The sequence below is a fragment of the Oryctolagus cuniculus genome, chromosome 13 (assembly GCF_964237555.1).
Source record: "Oryctolagus cuniculus chromosome 13, mOryCun1.1, whole genome shotgun sequence".
Taxonomy (NCBI): Eukaryota; Metazoa; Chordata; class Mammalia; order Lagomorpha; family Leporidae; genus Oryctolagus; species Oryctolagus cuniculus.
The window spans coordinates 71,051,800-71,072,656 of record NC_091444.1 but is presented as its reverse complement, the minus strand read 5'-3'; the positions used below and the strand labels follow the sequence as shown (position 1 = coordinate 71,072,656).

The following is a 20,857-nucleotide window of genomic DNA, read 5'->3' as shown; positions in this document are numbered from 1 at the left end:
CTAAGTTTTTATCTTGGCTTTGAAACAAAATTTATGTAACACCTAACATCAAAAACTCCTTAAATAAATAAATTATGTGCCTTTTCCCTTTTCTTCTAGTCCTTGGCCTGTTACCTACACTTTACTTATTTCCCATCTACTTTGAGACTTTTTCCCACCCTCCAAAAACTATTTACAGCTGTTCATTTCATTTGACCTAGTAGTTAAGGAGAGTGAGTGCAGTAAGAGAGTGCGAGTTCGATACCTGAGTTCCAGCTCCTGATTCTAGCTTCCTATTAATGCAAACCCTGGGAGACAGCAGTGATGGCTCAAATAGTTGGATTTCAATCACCCATGTAGGAGATCTGGATGAATTCCAGGCTTCCGGCTTTGGCCTGGACCACTTCCAGCCATTGGGCACTGAGGAGTGAACCAGCAGATGGAAGCTGCTTCTCTCTTTCTCCCTTTCAAGAAAAATATACTAATGGGCCAAGTATTTGGGACAGTGGTTAGGGCTATGATGTCCACACTCCATACTGGAGTGCCTAAGTTTTTGCCCCAGCTCAACTCCTGCTTCCAGCTTCCTGCTAATTCAACTCTGCAAGGCAGCAGGTGATGGCTCAAGTGGTTGGATCACTGCCACCTGTGCAGGAGACCTGACCTGAGCTCTAGGCTTTAGGTTGGCCCAACTCCAGCTGTTGCAGGCATTCGGGGAGTGAACCAGTGAATGTGAGCATGCTTTCTCTCTGTGTGTCTGCCTTCCTTTGTCTTCTGACCAAATAAAATTTTTTTAAAATAACAGTTTAAAAATTTACTTTAATAATAGTTTGTGCTGGGGTTGACGCTATGGCACAGTGTGTAAAGACATGGCCTGTAGTGCCAGCATCCCATATGCGTGCCAGTACCAGTCCAAGCTGCTCCACTTCTGATCAAGCTTCCTGCTAATGGCCTGGGAGGGCAGCAGAGGATGGCCCAAGTGCATGGGCCCCTGGACCAGTGTGGGAGACTGGAAGAAGCTGCTGGCTCCGGATCGGAGCAGCTCCAGCCATTGCGGCCATCTGGGAAGTGAACCAGATGGAAGACCTCTCTCTCTCTCTCTCTCTCTCTCTCTCTCTCTCTCTTTTTGCCTCTGCCTCTTTGTAACTCTGCCTTTCAAATAAATAAATAAATCTTTAAAAAACAAACAAACAAAAAAGGTTGTGCCATACAATGCCGACACATATCAGTGAACTAAGAACACAGTTAAGTGCTTTCAGCTTTAATAGGGATTTAAAAAATGGTTACAGAATTCCTTAGGAAAGTTAAGCTCTTCAACTTCTGTTAAGTCTTTTCAGGTACATAGAAATTGTAGTTTCTGTTTCTTCTGGAACTGGCCACATAGAAGTTAGATGCTCCATTTTCTCAGAATCCTTTATCTCTACAAAACAGGTAGTTAATATTAAATTTCACCCTGTTCTATTTAAATATTTAAATTCTGCGTCTGCCCACTCATTATGTCACAAAATACAATCCCTTATGTAAGCTTGAAAGGAAATAAGTGAAACATATTATATGGATCATGTTAAAGTTACTAAAACACAAAATTCTTTATAATCAAATGAAGAGCAAATTTCTGTGTTAAAATGAGCTGGATAAATATTTCTTATTTTTAGGTCTTCCATCCCTAACTGGCCAACTGGCCACAATGGCTGGAGCTGTGCCGATCCAAAGCCAGGAGCCAGGAGATTCCCCTGGGCCTCCCACCTGGGTGCAGGGGCCCAAGGACTTGGGCCATCCTCCACTGCTTTCCCAGGCCATAGCAGAGAGCTGGATCGGAAGAGGAGCAGCCAGGACTAAAACCGGCGCCCATATTGGATGCCAGCGCCTCAGGCCAGGGCTTTAACCTGCTGCGCCACAGCGTCAGCCCCATAGATATTTTATCTAATAAGCTAGATATTTCATCTAATGAGTTGTCTGAATATTAGCATGAAAATAAATTTAGATCCTTCCTTTCAAAAATTAATTCTACAGTCTTCTCAGAGAATCATAATTATTTTTTACCATCAACTAATATTGAGCCACTTAAAAAGAATGCTTTTGGGGGCCAATGCCATGGCATAGCATACTGAGCCTCCGCCTACAGCACCGGCATCCCATATGGGCACCAGTTTGAGTCCTGGCTGCTCCACTTCTGATTTAGCTCTCTGTTACAGCCTGGGAAAGTGGTAGAGGATGCCCAACTCCTTGGCCCCTGTACCCGTGTGGGAAACCCCAAGGAAGCCCCTAGCTCCTGGCTTTGGTTTGGCGTAGCTCCAGCCGTTGCAACCATTTGGGGAGTGAACCAGAGGATGGAAGACCTCTCTCTCTCTCTCTCTCTGCTTCCCTGTGACTCTGCTTCCTAAATAAAAAAATAAATAATTTTTTTAAAAAATTATAAAAAAGAAGGCTTTTGTGTTAAACAATATAAAACCTCGTTTATATTTCCAAGACCTCTTCAATCACACAATTAAGTATTCTACTAGCAGTTAATCATCACCAAGTTAGTAAACAGTCAGTCTCTAACCACAGTTAATGAGAAAGAAAAAGGACTCACAAAAAAAACTTTTGTTAGTGAGAGAGAGAAAATAAATTCCTATGTTTTTATCTCTCAATAAACTAGCTTTCTATCAGAAATGTCCAGCTTTCTTTTTGTCTTTAAAATCTAAAGAATTGACTATTGAGAGTTATTTTATCTCTGTGCTCAAAAATGGCTGAAAAAAAATAAAAAGGAATGTGATCTGTTACAGTTCTGAACTGCTGAAGAATACAAAGGAATTTCTTCACAGGAAACATTAAAGCTCAGATGATTCCAAAAAGACAAACTATAATAAACAACCTATTGGGTCATTTACTCTAAAATTTACAACCAAATGCCCTGTTGACTTTTTCATAATCCTACAGTTCCCAAAGCAACAGTGCCATCAAGTGGTGCTACATATTAAAAGATTTCAAAAAACACCCACAGATTCAAATTCAGTGGAGAAGGAGGCTAGAACAGAAAGTCACAAAGAGGGGCTGGCGCTGTGGCGCAGCGGGTTAACGCCCTGGCCTGAAGCGCCAACATCCCATATGGGCACAATTTCTAGTCCCAGTTGCCCCTCTTCCAGTCCAGCTCTGTGTGGCCCGGGAGGGCAGTGGAGGATGGCCCAGGTCCTTGGGCCCTGTACCCGCATGGGAGACCAGAAGGAAGCACCTGGCTCCTGGCTTTGGATCGGTTCAGCGTTGGGGTGGTAGCGGCCATTTGGGGGGAGAACCAATGGAAGGAAGACCTTTCTCTCTGTTTCTCTCTCTCACTGTCTATAACTCTGTCAAAAAAAAAGCACCTAACTTAGATAAGGTACCCTCTAGGGTACAGGAAGAGTTCTCTACTTTGATCTGGGTGATGAACACTTATATATATTAAGAATGCAAACATTTCATGTCAAACTTCAATTATATTTGTGCAGTTATGTTACAAATTACCTAAAAGATAAAAATATCTAAGGGAATTTCTACATCTCCTATCTGGAGTCATTCAAATTAACAGGCTAAGAGATAAGATAGGCTTTTAAGATTGATTGATCACTATTTTAAATTTCTTTTTCTTATTTGAGAGGCAGACAGACAGGCACGTAAATACAATTTTAAAAAGGGCAACTGGGGCAGGTGCTGTGGCATGATGGATTAAGCCAACACCTGTGATGCAGGCATCCAATATGGGCACCGGTTCTAGTCCTGGCTGCTCCACTTCTGATCCAGTTCCCTGCTAATGCACCTGGGAAAGCAGTGGAGGATGGCCCAAGTCCTTGGGCCCCTGCACTCATGTGACAGACCTGATGCAGCTCCTGGCTCTTCGCTTCAGCCTGGCACAGCCCTGGCCATTGTGCCATTTGGGGAGTGAATAAGCAGATGGAAGAGTGCTCTCTCCCTTTCCTTCTCTCTCTGTAACTCTAACTTTCAAATAAATTAAAAAATCTTAAAAAAAAAAAAAAAAAAAAGGGTAGGGGGAGCAAGTGATTTGAAGATATTCTTCCAGTGAAGATATACAAAAAGCACATGAAAAGATCAACATCATTACTCACTGGGAATATAAAAATCAAAACCTCACGGGTGAGTGATCGGTCTAATGGTTAAGATGTTGGTTCAGATCCTCATGTCTCACAACACAGTATCTGGGTTCAAGTCCCAGCTCTAGCTTCTGAATCCAGTTTCTTACTAACTGTGGATCCTCAGATGTGGTGGTGATGACTTAAGTACCTGGGTTCTCACAATGCATGTAGGACATGAACTGTTGCCAAGCCCCCAGCTTCAGCCTCCCAGATTTTGCAGGCAGTTCAAGAGTGAACCAGTTGCATGGAGGTTCTCTTGCAAATAAATAAAAATTTTAAAAATCACAATGAGGTTCTACTTCAAACTAGGATGATTATAACATAAAAATGGACAATAAGAAGTCGGGGCACAGTGTGGAGAAACGGGCCCCTCAAAAATTGCTACTGGGGATATATAAAACGGTATTATCACTAAGAAACAATTTGGAAGCCACTGTAGTTAGAGTTACCATATGACTCAGCAATTACACTCCCAGGTATATACCCAACAGAATAAAAAACAGGTATCATGTTAAAGTGATCATTTTAAGTGTGCAATTGATCATGTAGATAGGAATAAATGTCAATCACATAAATAAGACCAAGTGTCTGGTAATAACAATAGATAGAATTAAAAATGATCCAACATGGGAAGCAGGCCACAAGCAGACTCATAGAATGACAAACACCCTAAACAGCACTCTGGCCACAGAATCAGCCCTTATGGCATTCAGATCTGGCTGAAACGCCCATGAGTGCATTTCAGGCATGGAAAGCCAAGACACTAGCAAAAAATGATCCACATGAAGGATCTCTGGAGTGATATCCCAGGAAAAAGAACAGGCCATCAAAGAAAGAGGCACTTTTCTCTGATGGGAGAGAACTTCCACTTTGCTTATGGCCTTATCTAAATACTGATGGAGTTTGTGGAATTAAGAGGCTTCCATAGCCTTGGCAACTCATGACAAGAGCTTTGGGTGATCACTGACGTCATAAATAAGAGTGTCAATTGTTAAATCAACAACAGGAGTCACTGTGCACTTACTCCCCACTTACCTCTGTCCTTAACGAGTTGTACTATGCGAAATAATGGTAAAACTAGTCTTTTGGGGCCAGCGCTGTGGCGCCGTGGGCTAAAGCCCTGGCCTGAAGCGCCGGCATCCCATATGGGTGCTGGTTCTAGTCCCAGCTTGTCGCTCCCCCTCTTCGTGGAGGAGCAACACAGGACCCTGCGCTGTTCTTTCGTCTGCTCGGCCCTCCCCGGGTTTGCTGCTGGTTCTTCCCGGGTTGGCTACTATCCCTTCCACCTCCGTGGAAGGGCAGTTCCCCCTGGCCGCATTCCCCACTTCCGCAGGGGAGCGGCACACCGCCGGCCGGCTCTTTCGGGGGCTGCACGGGTTCCCTTAGACGTTCCCCATAGATGTTCCCGGTGCATGCCGTTTCTCTCCTCCTTTATAGTCCTCCTCCGCCAATCCCAACTCGGCTGCCCACACGCCGAGTACGCTGCTCTCCTCCAATCAGGAGCAAGTCCTACAGCTCATTAGTTGAACTCGAGGCAGCTGTGCGGAAGCTGTTTACTTCTCTCCCAACGCCATATTGTGGGAGAGCAGATGCATAGAATAAGTCTTAATTCGAGTAACAGTCTAGTCCGGATTGCTCCCCACACCAGCTGCTCCTCTTCCAATCCAGCTCTCTGCAATGGCCTGGGAAAGCAGTGGAGGATGGCCCAAGTCCTTGAGCCCCTGCACCCAGGTGGGAGACCTAGAAGAAGCTCCTGGCTCCTGGCTTTGGATCGGCTCAGCTCCAGCCATTGTGGCCATCCGGGGAGTGAACCAGCGGATGGAAGACCTCTCCCTCTGTCTCTACCTCTCTCTGTAACTTTTTTTTTTTTAATTTATTTATTTGACAGATAGAATTACAGACAGTGAGAAGGAGAGACAGAGAGAAAGGCCTTTCTTCCATTGGTTCACCCCCGAAATGGCCACTACGGCCAGAGCTACGCCGATCCGAAGCCAGGAGCCAGGTGCTTCTTCCTGGTCTCCCATGTGGGTGCAGGGGCCCAAGCACTTGGGCTATCCTCCACTGCCTTCCCGGGCCACAGCAGAGAGGAGCAACTGGACTGGAAGAGGAGCAACCGGGACTAGAACCCGGGGCCCATATGGGATTCTGGTGCCACAGGTGGAGGATTAGCCAAGTGAGCCCTGGCGCCGCCCCTCTGTAACTCTTTCAAATAAAAATTTAAAAAATTTTAAAAATTAATCTTTAAACAGTACTTTATACTTTGTGTGCTGTATGGGTGAAACTGTTGAAATCTTTACTTAGTATAGAGTTGGTCTTCTGGTATATAAACATAATTAAAAATGAATCTTAATGAAGAATGGGATGGGAGAGGGAGTAGCAGGTGGGACGCGAGTGGGTGTGGGAGGGCAGGTATAGAGGGAAAAACCACTATATTCCTAAAGCTGTAACTAAGAAATTTGTATTTATTAAATAGAAGCTTAAAAAAAAACAGGTATCTACCAAAAGATTTGTACACAAACAGTCATAGGAGCATAACAGCCAAAAAGTGAAAGCCAGAATATTTATCAACTGATGAATGGATAAACAAAATGTGGTACACCCATCATAATGGATTATTATTTAGTCGTAAAAAGGAATGAACTAGTGACACATGTTATGACATGAGGAAATTCTGAAAACATGCTGAGGGAAAGAAACTAGACACTAAAGGCCACATACTGTACTATTCCATTTATCTGAAATGTACAGAACAGCAATCCATAGAGGCAGAAAGCAAATTGATAGTTGATTACAGCTGGCAGGAAAAGGAACAGAGAACAAATAGGATTCACTGCCAATGGATATGGGGTTTATTTCAGAGGTAAAATAGAAATGTTTTAAAATTAGGCTGTGGTGATCATTACATATATTTGAACTGCATATTTTAAAAGGGAGAATTGTATAGTGTATTGATTAATCTCAATACATTTTTTTAAAGAACTATAAAGAAACTTAAGAGTTCCCCAGCACACTGATGTCCAAGCATTGACTGGGTAAAATAGTTATATTCTCTACCATAGAATATATATATAACCTACAAGGTATTGTGGTCCAATGCCTTCATTTTTTAAAATTTTTTAAAATTTTCTTTTTATTTTTTATTTGACAGGTAGAGTTATAGACAGTGAGAGAGAAAAACAGAGAGAAAGGTCTTCCTTCCGTTGGTTCACCCCCCAAAATGGCCGCCACGGCCGGTGCTACACCGATCCGAAGCCAGGAGCTAGGTGCTTCCTCCTGGTCTCCTATGCGGTGCAAGGGCCCAAGCACTTGGGCCATCCTCCACTGCCCTCCCGGGCCACAGCAGAGAGTTGGACTGAAAGAGGGGCAGCCGGGACTAGAACCGGTGCCCATATGGGATGCCGGCGCCACAGGCGGAGGATTTACCTAGTGCACCATGGCATCAGCCCCAGTCCAATGTCTTCAAGTAACTGCTACCTAATTTGTTCTGGTTCTTAAAAATCAGTTTAGGCTAGATGCATGAAGGAAGGAATCCTGATAACAGAAAAAATAAAGACATCCAAAAGGATTCACACCCAATAGGGAGGTTGGGAGAACAATATGTCTCAGAAAAAGAAAGGGGATGTTTCAAAAGGAGGCCCAATGGCTATGCTGTGGTGCAGCATGTTCAGCCGCCACTTGCATGGCTGGCATCCCATATGGGAGCACCGTTGAGTCCTTGGCTGCTCTGCTTCCAATCCAGTTTCCTGTCAATGCTCCTGGGAAAAGCAGAGGAAGATGGACCAAGTGCCTGGAGTTCCAGACTCCTGGCTTTGGTCTGACCCAGCCCCAGCCATTTGGAGAGTAAACCACAAGATAAAGACCTGAGGGGCTGGCAGTGGCGTAGGAGGTTAAGTCTCTGTCACCTCCCCACAAAGTGGCCCAGCTTACCCCTAAGTCTAGAGGACTCACAGGAATTTGCTACCTCCAACAGCTCTTAACTGCTGATGCTCAGAATATCCTAACCTATTTACTCCAGATCTAACCCTCTGTTTCTCTCACCTCCATCCTTGAAGGTTATCAAATCAGACTCAACAGAGAGAAAGGTTTGGGACCATATGAGGGCAGGAGAAGCAGAAACAGGATGATCAAAAGATTTACTGGCATTTAACTACTACTCTTCTATTCTAACATCCCTAGAGACTAAGACATCTTCTCTGGAGACAAGCCTAACTTTGCTGGTAAAGTAAAAGATACCTGGAACCAAAGACCTTCTAAATTAAAGGCTTTTATGATCAATAAAAGTATACAACTAAAAGGTAGATGTCGGGGCCAGTGCTGTGGCACAGCAGGCACAGCCACCGCTTGCAGTGCCAGCATCCCATATGGGTGCCGGTTCGAGTCTCGGATGCTCCACTTCTGATCTAGCTCTCTGCCATGGCCTGGAAAAGCAGTGGAAGACAGCCCAGGTGCTTGGACCCTTACACCTAACTGGGAGACCCAGGGGACGCTCTTGGCTCCTGGTTTCAGATCAGCATAGCTCCAGCCGTTGCAGCCATTTGGGGAGAGAATCAACAAATGGAAGTCCCCTTCTTTGCAACTGACTTTCAAGTAAATACATAAATCTTAAAAAAAAAAAAAAAAAAAAAAAAAAAAAGGTTTGTTTCACCAAGTGGTGAGACACCCATTAAGACATGTGTGTCCTCTACTGGAGTGCCTTCCTGCTAATGCAGAACCTGGAAAACAGTAGTGCTGGCTCAGGTAGTTGGATTCCTACCACCTATGTGGAGATCAAGATATCATTCCTGGCTCCCAGCTTTGACCTGGTCCAGACCAGGCTGCTACAAGTATTTGAGGACTTTACCAGTAGACAGGATCTCTCAAATACTCAGCCAACTCTCAAATACACAGCCAACTAACATTAACCTGGTCCAAGTTGCTCCATAATACTCTTGTTACAGATCTGCAAACAGAGGCACTAATTTTCTAAACGACGCAGTAAAGGGGCCGATGCTGTGGTATAGTGGCTAAAGCTGCCGCCTGCAGTGCTGGCATCCCATATGGCCGCCAGTTCGAGTCCTGGCTGTTCCACTTCCAATTCAGCTCTCTGCTGTGGCCTGGGAGGGCAGTGTAGGATGGCCCAAGTGTTTGGGCCCCCTGCACCTGTGTGGGAGACCCAGAGGAGGCTCTTGGCTCCTGGCTCCAGATCAGCACAGCTCTGGCCTTTGCAGCCAATTGAGGAATGAACCAGCAGATGGAAGACCTCTCTCTCTCTCTGCCTCTCCTTCTTTGTCTGTGTAACTCTTACTTTCAAAATAAATAAATCTTTAAAAAATAAATAATTTTAAAAAAGAACACACTTTTCAAAAAAAAATTACATCCTAAAAAACTTTAAAAAGACTGAGATGGTTTTATTACAGAAAGTACTACTAATACTAGAGATAAAAATTAGAAATCTAATCCTATGCAAATTATACTTTGATACAAAAATGATATCTATGATTTCTATGATAAAAGCATAGAAATGCCAGTAAAAGTAACTGTGGAAGCTACACATAATTACATCTTTCAACAGACTGTCCCCTGCAAGCCAAAACGTAATGAGAACTATTTTTTTATTGTTTTCAATGAGATAACTTACTAGAGGAATGAAAGTATAATGACTAAAAACAAATTCCTATATTTCTGTAGCAGAGACCATGGTGCTAACCCAACGCTCCACATGCTTCTCTACATTTTCTGGATGTTTTTGTTGTCCCAGTCAATAGGCCAAGTAAACCGTCACTTCCCATTCACAGAACTCAGGACAGGCTGAGTTTACACGCTTGCTTTCCAAGCCTATCTCTTCCACCGTAACCCTGGAAGCATAGAAGAGTTCACAGAATATTGCCATGAAATACAGGAAAATTCTGGCTCAATAATTTGACACTAATGTTTTTAAAAAGTTAAATAAAAGAAGAAAGGAGAAAGGAGCACTTAGGGGAACAGACTACACAATACCAGAGTATAAGAGGCAGAGGTCAGAAAAAGGAGGCACAATAACTAGAAAATAAGTAAAGGACAGCCAAGGGATGCATACTTGGAATAAGGAAACCAAAACAAGAGAAAAGAACAAGTTAGGTATAGAATTAAAAAAACTTCCTTGAAATTTTGAGTGTGAAAAACTGAAAAGGCACAGAAAATAACTGAGAGTAATCAATGGTAAAGCACTGCTGGAGTTATCAGGGAAAGAACTGCTGGGGTAGCCTCATAAATGCCCAGGTTGGGAGGTCACAGAGGCTGGCCTAAGACTCCTCCACAGCAGTAACCAGATGCCAGATGACTATCTGGTAATGCCCATAAGATAGTTAAAGCCAAAAGGTATGAGCCATAGATACTATAGCTATCATTCATGGATCCTAAAACTACCATTCAGTTCTATTATTCTCACTATACAAGAGAAAAAGAGGTATTTTCCCCAAGACCTATTCTTGAAAAAACTATTAGACCATAAACTTCAGCAAACCAACAGATACCTGGAAAATCACAGGACAGGCAGGTAGTACTGAATACTTTAAACTGGAGAGAAAAGATAAAAGCAAAAACGGGTGCTGGACTGACAAAGGAGAATGAAAATGTCTTACTCTTTTTTTTTTTTTTTGACAGGCAGAGTGGACAGTGAAAGGGGGAGACAGAGAGGAAGGTCTTCCTTTTGCTGTTGGTTCACCCTCCAATGGCCGCCGCGGCCGGCGCACCGCGCTGATCCGATGGCAGGAGCCAGGAGCCAGGTGCTTCTCCTGGTTTCCCATGGGGTGCAGGGCCCAAGCACCTGGGCCATCCTCCACTGCACTCCCTGGCCACAGCAGAGAGCTGGCCTGGAAGAGGGGCAACTGGGACAGAATCCGGCGCCCCAACCGGGACTAGAACCCGGTGTGCCGGCGCCGCTAGGCGGAGGATTAGCCTAGTGAGCCGCGGCGCCGGCCAAATGTCTTACTCTTTATCAGGATATATTATCAACAACAAAAATCAAACAGTGAGGAGGAATAGGTAAGAAGAGAGTAAGTTTGCTACCTGCCTAATTGCAATGCTGGAAGCTGAAGTCTATTCTAGGGGCAGGCACTGTGGCACACCAGGTAAAGTCACCACCTGCAGTGCTGGAATTCCATTTGAATGACGGTTCCAGACCCAGCTGCCCCTCTACTGGTCCAGCTCTCTACTGAAGCCTGGGAAGCAGAAGACGGCCCAAGTGCTTGGGACCCTGCACTTGTGTGGGAGGTCCAGAGGAAACTACTGGCTTCTGTCTTCAGATTGACCCAGTTCCGGCCACTGCAGCCATTTGGGGAGTGAACCAGCAGATCGAAGACATGCCTCCCCACTCCACACACCTCTGCCTCTTTATAACTCTGAATTTCAAATAAATAAATAAATCTTTAAAAAAAACCACCTCTATTCTAAGTCAACTTAAATAATACAAAAATAAACACATTTATGAGAAAAAAAAAAGACACTAAGAAATACAACAGTACAAACTAAGATCAGATGGGTGAGGAAAAACAGAAGAGAAACCAAGCTAATTTTATCACTGTTCATGCTAGGGAGCAAAAGACACTGAGCAAGCTTATAAAGCATTAAAATAAATATACAAGTCTTCTTAAAACCAGAAAACACGTGAAAGGAGCCAAGAGCCGCCATAAAAAATGGCCTTAATAAAACAGTCCTGGGAAATGGGGAGTAAACTAAGTTCACAGAGAAAGCAGATAGCTACTACCCAGAGATAAGGGCTACTACCCAGAGATAAGGGCGACAGAACATCCTGGTATGCACCTAAGCCCCCTCCCCTGTGCTTGTTCAAGCTTAACAAAGAAACCGTGAGGCACGTAGGGCACGTAGCCACCCCTTTCTGCTCTTCAAGGACCCCCTCCCCTTATCCAAGCTTAGACAGGTAGGGCACGTAGCCCCCCGTTTCTCCTCCTCCTCGACGACCTCCTCCCCTTGTAGTTGCCCAATAAACTTACGCCACCCTATAGTATGTTAATTTTGTGGTTTTGCCCTTTATAAACTGTGTAAAATGATTGTTCGGGGCTCCTCTCTCTTGCTCGCTGCTTGCAGCAGTAGAGGGCCCATTTGCGCAAATGAAATAAAATTGCCTCCTGCCTTTTGCATCGTCTGGTCTGGAGTCTGTGTTTCTGGGGTCGTCACAAAAGGACACCGCTTTTGGGGTCCTACACACGCTGATAAGCCAAATTTAAAAATACAAACACACCACATAATTAAAGATTTCAAAGATGTAAAACGAAAGTATAACAGAACTCAGTAACATATTTTCAGCACATAACTCAAAGTAAAATTCAATTCAATAAATTCAATTCAATTCACAAAGCACTTCAGATTCAACTAAAATTAAATGACTGTGAAAGACTTAAATGAAAGAAAAGACAAAGGCAGCACCTAAAATGTAGCCCCCTCCCCCAAAAGCAGAAATTGTAATCATCAACAACACATACATTGAAATTCAAGCCACAAAAGCATTAAGTAACACCAAGAAAGACACTTTATAATGGTAGGTGGAATTCACAATGAAAAGGCAAGTTTTATCTATACAACAAATAATAAACATTCTAAAAGTTGAAATCAAGTAAGCTACCAGGATAATTAAGTCACACTGCCCTCAGTAAGTGGACAAAAAAGCCAAAAAAAAAAAAAAAGATCCTAACAAGATAGCTATTTAATAACGTAAACCCAAAAAAATATGTTTACAGCACACCATTAAAATAAAATTCTGTCTTTTTAAAAAAGCCCAGGGAATATTCATAAAAATTGACAATAAAGTTACAAAGAAAATTTTTAAAATGTAAAAATGTAAAAATAAACAATATTCTCTTCTCAGATAACAATTGTAATAAAAATATGCATTAGTAATAAAGTCATAAACGAAACAAAAAAGCTCCACTACCTGCAAATTTGAAAATTCTCTTTGGGTCACAAGAGAAATAAACAACAGAATTTCTAGAAAACATAAGAAATCACCTGTCAGAACTAAAAGACATAGCTAAAAAAGCTCAAAGTACAACTCATGAAATGACAGAAAAGGAATTAAAAAGGAAAAAAATAAAGAAAACAGACCAAAATAAGAAAGAAAATAGTGAATGAGTAGAATAAATAATAAAACCAAGAGCTAGGTTTTTTGGTAAAAATACTGAAAGAGAAAGAAAGACACAGCACAGGTAAGTTATTACTTATAATGGTAGAAGACCTGAAAGTCAAAAATAGTTAAATACAATACATTCATAAAAAGGAACAGTGCAGTTTTAAAAGAAAGAACAAGGGAAATCTTTATATACTGAAATAAAGGTAAGTATTATAAGTTGCCCTGGGGTGAGCGCTGTGGAGCAGTAGGTTAATCCTCCGCCTGCCGACACTGGCATCTTATATGGGTGCTGGTTCTAGTCCCAGCTGCTCCTCTTATGATCCAGTTCTCTGCTTTGGTCTGGAAAAGCAGTGGAAGATGGCCTAAGTCCTTATGCCCCCTCATCTTTGTGGGAGACTTGGAGGAAGTTTTACTGGCTCCTGGCTTTGGATTGGCCCAGCTCCAACAGTTGCTGCCATTTGGGGAGTGAACAAGCAGATCGAAGACCTTTTCTCTCTGTTGCTTCTCTCACTGTCTATAACTCTACCTCTCAAATAAATAAATACAATCTTTAATAAAAAATAAATTTCCCTTTGTATAAAACATGGGAAATAAGAATCTCTAATTGTACTTTCTTGAAACTGCAGGAGAAACTTTGAGAGGGTGTCTAAGACTGAAGACACTAGCTTCCTAGGGGGAGTAGTGGTAGTAGGATTGATGAACAGACAATGACAAAGCTATTTTTCACCAAATATTTTGCACTTCTAAGATTTGAGGCATATAAATGTATTATTAATTTTTGTAAATTGTATATGACCAACATTAATTCATCAAGTATTTTTTAAGCCTCTCCTGTGCTTTAAAGTATACTTGAGGGGCTGGCGCTGTGGTGCAGTGGGTTAAAAGCCCCAGTCTGCAGTGCCAGCATCCCATATGGGTGCTGGTTCGAGTTAAGGCTGCTCTACTTCTGATCCAGCTCTCTGCTATGGCCTCGGAAAGCAGTACAAGATGACCCAAGTCCTCCGGCCCCTGCACCCATGTGGGAGACCTGGAAGAAACTCCTGACTCCTGGTTTTGGATCAGCCCAGCTCCAGCTGTTGCAGCTCTCTGAGGAATGAACCAGTAGATGGAAGACCTCTCTCTCTCTGACTCTACCTCACTCTGCAACTCTTTCAAATAAATAAAATAAATTGTTTTTTTTTTTAAAGTACCCCTTGGTGTTAGAGATGTACAAAATTAGAAGATCTAGTCCTCTCTCCTAAAAAGCCGATAGTCTCTACAGATTAACAGGGAAACAGGCAGCAAACCAACAATCAAGATATGAAGTGCCTGCTTCCTTCTATGAAGTCACGCTGCAAGTGCTACAAAGAGCAACTCTACCTATACAAGGGAAAGATGATGGGTTACTCAGAGGCAGCAAGTCAAATTACCAGTGGAAAAATAAAGGATCCCAGAAAGCAGAGGCAATAACATTGATGTGGGGAGGGCAAAGGATATTCAAGCAATCATTACAGGGGTCAGTGTCCTGGCGTAGCAGGTTAAGCCTCCACCTGCAATGCCAGAATCCCATATGGGTGCCCGTTTAAGATCTGGCTGCTCCACTTCTGATCCAGCTCCCTGCTAATATACCTAGGAAAGCAGTGGAAGATGGCTCAAGTCCCTAAATCTGGAAGAAGCTCAGGGCCCCTGACGTCCACCTGGCCTAGCTTCTGCTGTTGTGTCCATTTGGGAGGAAACAATATGTAGAGAGGGGATATGGGAAAGGACCAACTACTGCAGAAACGTCTTTCTTGAACTCCCCAATGTTGTCCTTTAAAGTATAAGGTACAGGAAGGAGGCCATGTTTACTTCTTTCATCACAGTGCCTGCCTTGTAGAGAGTTGAGATTACATAACATGGTACTTAATGCCCTTTCTTATCTACCCGATTATCAACTTCTTCCGTCTTAATTCTAGCCATTCTTCCTCCTGAAGAATCCTGAATCTGTAATGATTTTTTCTTTTGAGATTCATTTTTTATTTACTTGAAAGGCAGAATTACAGAGAGAGGAGGAAGGAGAGGGAGAAGAAAGAGAGATCTTCCATTGTTTCCTCTATCAGAAATGTTCTAATTTGGGGCCGGTGCTGTGGCACAGTGGGTTAACGCCCTGGCCTGAAGCACCGGCATCCCATATGGGCACCAGTTCGAGACTCGGCTGCTCCACTTCTGATCCAGCTCTCTGCTATGGCCTGGGAAAGCAGTAGAAGATGGCCAAAGCCCTTGGGCCCCTACACCCACATGGGCGACCTGGAAGAAGCGCCAGTCTCCTGGCTTCGGATCGGCACAGCTCTGGTCATTGCAGCCATCTGGGGAGTGAACCAGCAGATGGAAGATCTCTCTCTCTCTCTCTCTCTCTCACTCTCTGCCTCTCTTCTCTCTATAACTCTGACTGTGGGGAGCAATCCGGACTGGACTGAGTTACTGGAATTAGGACTTATTCTATGCATCTGCTCTCCCACAATATGGCGCTGGGAGAGAAGTAAACAGCTTCCGCACAGCTGCCTCCAGTTCAACTAATAAACTGTAGGACTTGCTATTGATTGGAGGAGAGCAGCGTACTCGGCGTGTGGGCAGCCGAGTTAGGATTGGCGGAGGAGGACTATAAAGGAGGAGAGAAACGGCATGCACCGGGAACATCTAAGGGGAACATCTAGCTGAAGGAACACCTGTGCAGCCCCCGAGAAGAGCCAGCCGGCGGTGTGCCGCTCCCCTGCGGAAGTGGGGAATGTGGCCAGGGGGAACTGCCCTTCCACGGAGGTGGAAGGGATAGTAGCCAACCCGGGAAGAACCAGCAGCAAACCCGGGGAGGGCCGAGCAGACGAAAGAACAGCGCAGGGTCCTGTGTCGTTCCTCCACGAAGAGGGGGAGCGACATCTGACTTTCAAATAAATAAACATTTAAAAAAAAACTAAGAAAAAAAGACTTAGCTCTATAAATATAATGACAAATATTAAAAAAAAAAAAGAAAGAAAGAAAGAAATGTTCTAACTTGGGATGCAGGTGGTATAACCACTGGATCCAAGGGCAGGTGTTTGAACTAGTGGTTAAACCACCAGCATCCCATACTGTAGTGCCTGGGTTCAAGTCCTGGTTCAGTTGCTCATTCCAGTTTCCTGCTAATGTGTACTCTGGAAGGCAGCAGGTAATGGCTCAAGTACTTGGGTCTCTACCACCCACATGGGAAACCTGGGATTGAGTTGCAGGCTCCTGGCTTTAGATAAGACTGCTGTGGGCATTTGGGGAATGAACCAGTAGAAGGGAGCTTGCTTTTTCTTTCAGTCCACCTCTCAAATAATATAAACATACAGATGCACCAACACATTTGGCAATATTTATTAAAAGAAAATAAGAGGAGAAAGAAATGGTCTCTCTACATTACTGTCCCTCTGCCATCCCCTGTAATGCCTTTCTTAGGACTCAGATTAAATGTCCCATGTTCTAGGCAGCCTTTTATGACTCCCCATAATTAATCAATCAGATCTATGCCTCAAAGAACACTGCACTCCTTCTAGATGTCTGCACTTAGAACGATTCACCTTCATCCACTCAAAACTGTAAACTAACTGAATATAAGAGTCAAGTCGATCTTGTTCACCACATCATATAGCAGACCCTTAAAGAATTATTTCTGCAATGAATAAACTTGAAAACATCAGGTAGATTCCAACAAACCTAAATTACTCTCTTGGGGCCGGCACTGTGGCGCATTGGGTTAATGCCCTGGCCTGAAGTGCGGGCATCCCATATGGGCACTGGTTCAAGACCCGGATGCTCCACTTCCTGTCCAGCTCTCTGCTGTGGCCTGGGAAAGTAGTAGAAGATGGCCCAAGTCCTTGGGCCCTTGCACCTGCGTGGGAGACCCAGAGGAAGCTCCTGGCTCTTGGCTTCGGATCGGCACAGCTCTGGCTGTTGCAGCCAATTGGGGGTTGAACCATTGGATGGAAGTTCTCTCTCTCTCTCTCTCTGCCTCTCCTCTGTATAACCCTGACTTTCAAGTAAAATAAAATAAATCTTTAAAAAAAAAATCAGTGAATAAATTAGTCTCTTTATATGCTACAAAAACAAAACAGATCTATTTCTCTTGGCCTACTTAAATATTTTTTAAATTTTTCTCTCCTCTCAAACCACAAATTGTCTCTGAAAGGAAACATTCCATTATATAAGGTAAAGAAAAGAATCTAAATTTTCATTTCAAGGTGTACATATGAAACTGAAACATATCTAACAAAGCTGTAAAACTGGCAAAATTTTTTTCTTTCATAATTTTCCTTAAATAAGGGGCCTCATGTGTGATGCAAATTCAGATTTGCTGGAATAAAGTATATAGTTTTACATTATAAAATATCCATGAATTGTAAAATAAATAATTGTTAATGCTCTATTCACTATATTAACAGATGCTCTCTCCTTTGCCCCATAAAAAGAAAAGCCAAATACTCCTATTAATATTGCAAACAAGAGACACCAAACACTGTGAAAGAAAACTGACAAGGGGGCCAGCACTGTGGTGTAGCCGATACAACTGCTGCCTGCAGTGGTGGCATCCCCTATGGGCGCAGGCTGAGTCCTGGCTGCTTCACTTCCGATCCAGCTCTCTGCTATGGTCTAGGAAAGCAGTGGAAAATGGCCCATGTCCTTGGGCCCCTGTACTCATGTGGGAGACCCAGAAGAAGCTCCTGGCTTCAGATCAGCACAGCTCTGGACGTTGCGTCCATCTGGGGAATGAACCAGCAGATAGAAGACCTCTCCCGTCACCCTGCTTCTGCCTCTCTGTAACTCCGAGTTTCAAATAAATAAATCTTAAAAAAAAAAAAAAAAACTGACAAGCAGTGATTTGGCTTCGTTGATAAATCTTAACATTATTAAGAGATCATGAGTCTCAACCAATGAATGGATCAAATCAAAAATTTGTTGAAGAAATCTTAAGAGAAACCCCTCAGAATCCTTATCTTTTAGGGGAAAGGATCTATCTTAGCTATACTGTATATAAATTATAATAGTTAACAAAAATCTTTACTCATAGAAAGAAATGGATCTTCTCCAGGTTCCTATAGTTAACAGTCTACAAGGGGTCTTGCAATGTCCAGGTGAAGCAGGATATTAATTTAGTGAAATACAAAGCACTGCAAGTCTCTGAAAATATTTTGGAACTGAATATATGTCTTGAATTACTTGCAACATAATAATGAGACTTTTAGCTCTAGTAAATGAATCTTCAGGCAAACTATCTCAACTCTGGCCCACCATAATTATGCAAATAAGTTGAAATTTATCATTTAAACATAACTCCAACAATTAGCCACACTAAATTTTTATCTTTACACAAAATAAAAACTGTACGAAAAATTATACTATTCATTACTTTTTCTCCTCAGAGGCAAAAATGTAAACCAATTGCTTCTAGTAATTATTGGTATTATTATTCTTAAATTATATGTATTTTTAAACATTGTCTCTTAAAGTACCACAAATATAATGGGAAAGATTTCCATTAGTGCTAACAAAGAGCAAAAATCAGTGAAAAACAAGGTCTAGAAAATACACTACAAACAACAATGTCTACTGAAAGAATGGTTGATAATTTTAAAGAGAGAAATAAAAACTTTTTATCATTACATGGTAAAAAGACTAACACAATACTTTTTTTTATAAAATACCTACCTTTGTCTAGGAACTATGAAGAGTGCCCGTACCAACTTCTTCCTGTTTGCTTTTGTGTTCATGTTCATGCAAAAATCCATTGCTGCCTATAGGAGAAAAATCAAACTTTTTTCTTAAAAAACCTCATTCTAGCTACTGAACCCCTGCTTACTACAACATTTTTACTTGTTCCTAAACATTTCAAATGGGAGTAGTATAAAAATATCCCAAAATAAAAGACATCCAGATTCCAAGTCCTCTCTCCTTACATATCTAAAAATATATGCTTCATATCTTCTAAATGCAACCTAGTGTTGCTGAAAATAGACACTCAGGTGGGGTAGCCTGAAGACCTACCAGGAGATGTTTGGCAAATAACTATATGAAAAGTTCAGTCAACACCCTCGTTAAAGATGAATAAATCAATGTTAATATCAGAAAAACCTTCTGATAGAACTAAAAAGTAGCAAGAATAGTTACCAAGAGTCAAGAAACTAATGCTCATAAAGGTAACAAAAAAACAATAAAGATGAATTAAGAACGAAAGGTATAGATTATTCATAGGGAAAATTAAGACTAAAAAAGTACTAAAAAGATATGTGTGCTGACAATCAGATTTTGGTAACTTAAAGAAACCATATCCTAATAATACACAACAAAACAAAACAAGACAAGACAAAACACATCATAGGACTATAATGAACACCCTCATTTGCTATTTCGTACAGCAATCTACCACTGTATACTGTCACAACAAAACTGTGTCCGGTATTCATCAATATGTTACATTTGATCTAAGCATCAAAGAAAAGCTGAGAAAAGCCTATGCTCTAGAAATTTTCTGGAAATTAAAATATGAGTAATTGGTATTTTTAAAATACATGTGTAAATATAAAAAATATTGGGAAAACAGCAAGTTTAAGTTCTACTTTACAAACAGAATGAGGGCGTCAGTGCCATGGTGCAGTAGGTTAATCCTCCAGCTGCGGTGCTGGCATCCCATATGGATGCAAGTTCTAGTTCCAACTGTTTCTCTTCCAATCCAGTTCTCCTATGGCCTGAGAAAAGCAGTAGAAGATGGCTCATGTACCTGGGCCCCTGCACCCACGTGGCAGACCAGGAAGAAGCTTCTAGCTCCTGGCTCCTGGCTTCGGATCAGTCCAATTCCGGCCACTGCAGCCACTTGGGGAGTGAACCAGCAGAGAGAAGACCTTTCTCTCTGTCTTTCCCTCTCACTGTAATTCTGCCTCTCATATAAATAATAAATAAAAAATCTTAAAAAAAAATAGAATGAGGGCCAACACTGTGGCATAGAAGATATAGTGCTGGCATCCCATATGGGCTCCACTTCTGATTGAGGTCCCTGCTAATGCAGCTGAGAAAATAGCAGAAGATGGTCCAAGTGTTTGGGCCCCTGCATCCATCTGGGAAACCTGGAAGAAGCTCCTGGTTCCTGGCTTCAACCTGACCCAGCCCTGGCTGTTGTGGCCATTTGGGGAGTGAACCAACAGATAGAAGATCTACCTCTCTCTCTCTCTCTCTCTGAAACTCCCCCCTGCCTTATCTCTCTGCATCTCTGCCTTTCAAATAAATAAGTAAATCTTAAAAAAAAAAAAAAAAAAAAAAAAAAAAACACAGAGCAAATGAAGTAGGCATTTATTACAGTGGTTGGATACCACATGGGATGACTGGATCCCATAAAAGAGTGTGGTTCACATCCTGGCTACTCCACACTTCTGATTCACCTTGCTACTAATATGCATCGTGGGAGGCAGCAGAAAATGGTTAAAAGTACTTGGCTCCCTGCCACCCATATGGAAGACCAGGATTAAGTTCCAGGATCCTGGCTTCCGCAGACCCCAGTCCTGGCTACTGTGGACACCGGGGAAGTGAACCAGCATATGCAAAATCTCTCCCCGTCTCTCTTAAATCTATCTTTCGAATAAAAGTGAAAATAAATTTAAAAATAAACTATCATTAGATATATTTCTGAGTATGTCAAATATTTCCT

General features: G+C 42.4%; 1 protein-coding gene across 5 annotated transcripts in view; it reads right to left on the bottom strand.

Moving 5' to 3' along the window:
- Positions 1 to 20,857, bottom strand: part of UPF2 (UPF2 regulator of nonsense mediated mRNA decay) — a 132,784-nt gene that overhangs the window by 65,451 nt on the left and 46,476 nt on the right. For all 5 annotated transcript variants that reach the window (XM_008268086.4, XM_008268084.4, XM_070055726.1 and 2 more), the window contains exon 8: positions 18,868 to 18,953. In XM_008268086.4, the coding sequence (XP_008266308.1) occupies positions 18,868 to 18,953 (86 nt within the window). The remainder of the gene's footprint in view (positions 1 to 18,867; positions 18,954 to 20,857) is intronic.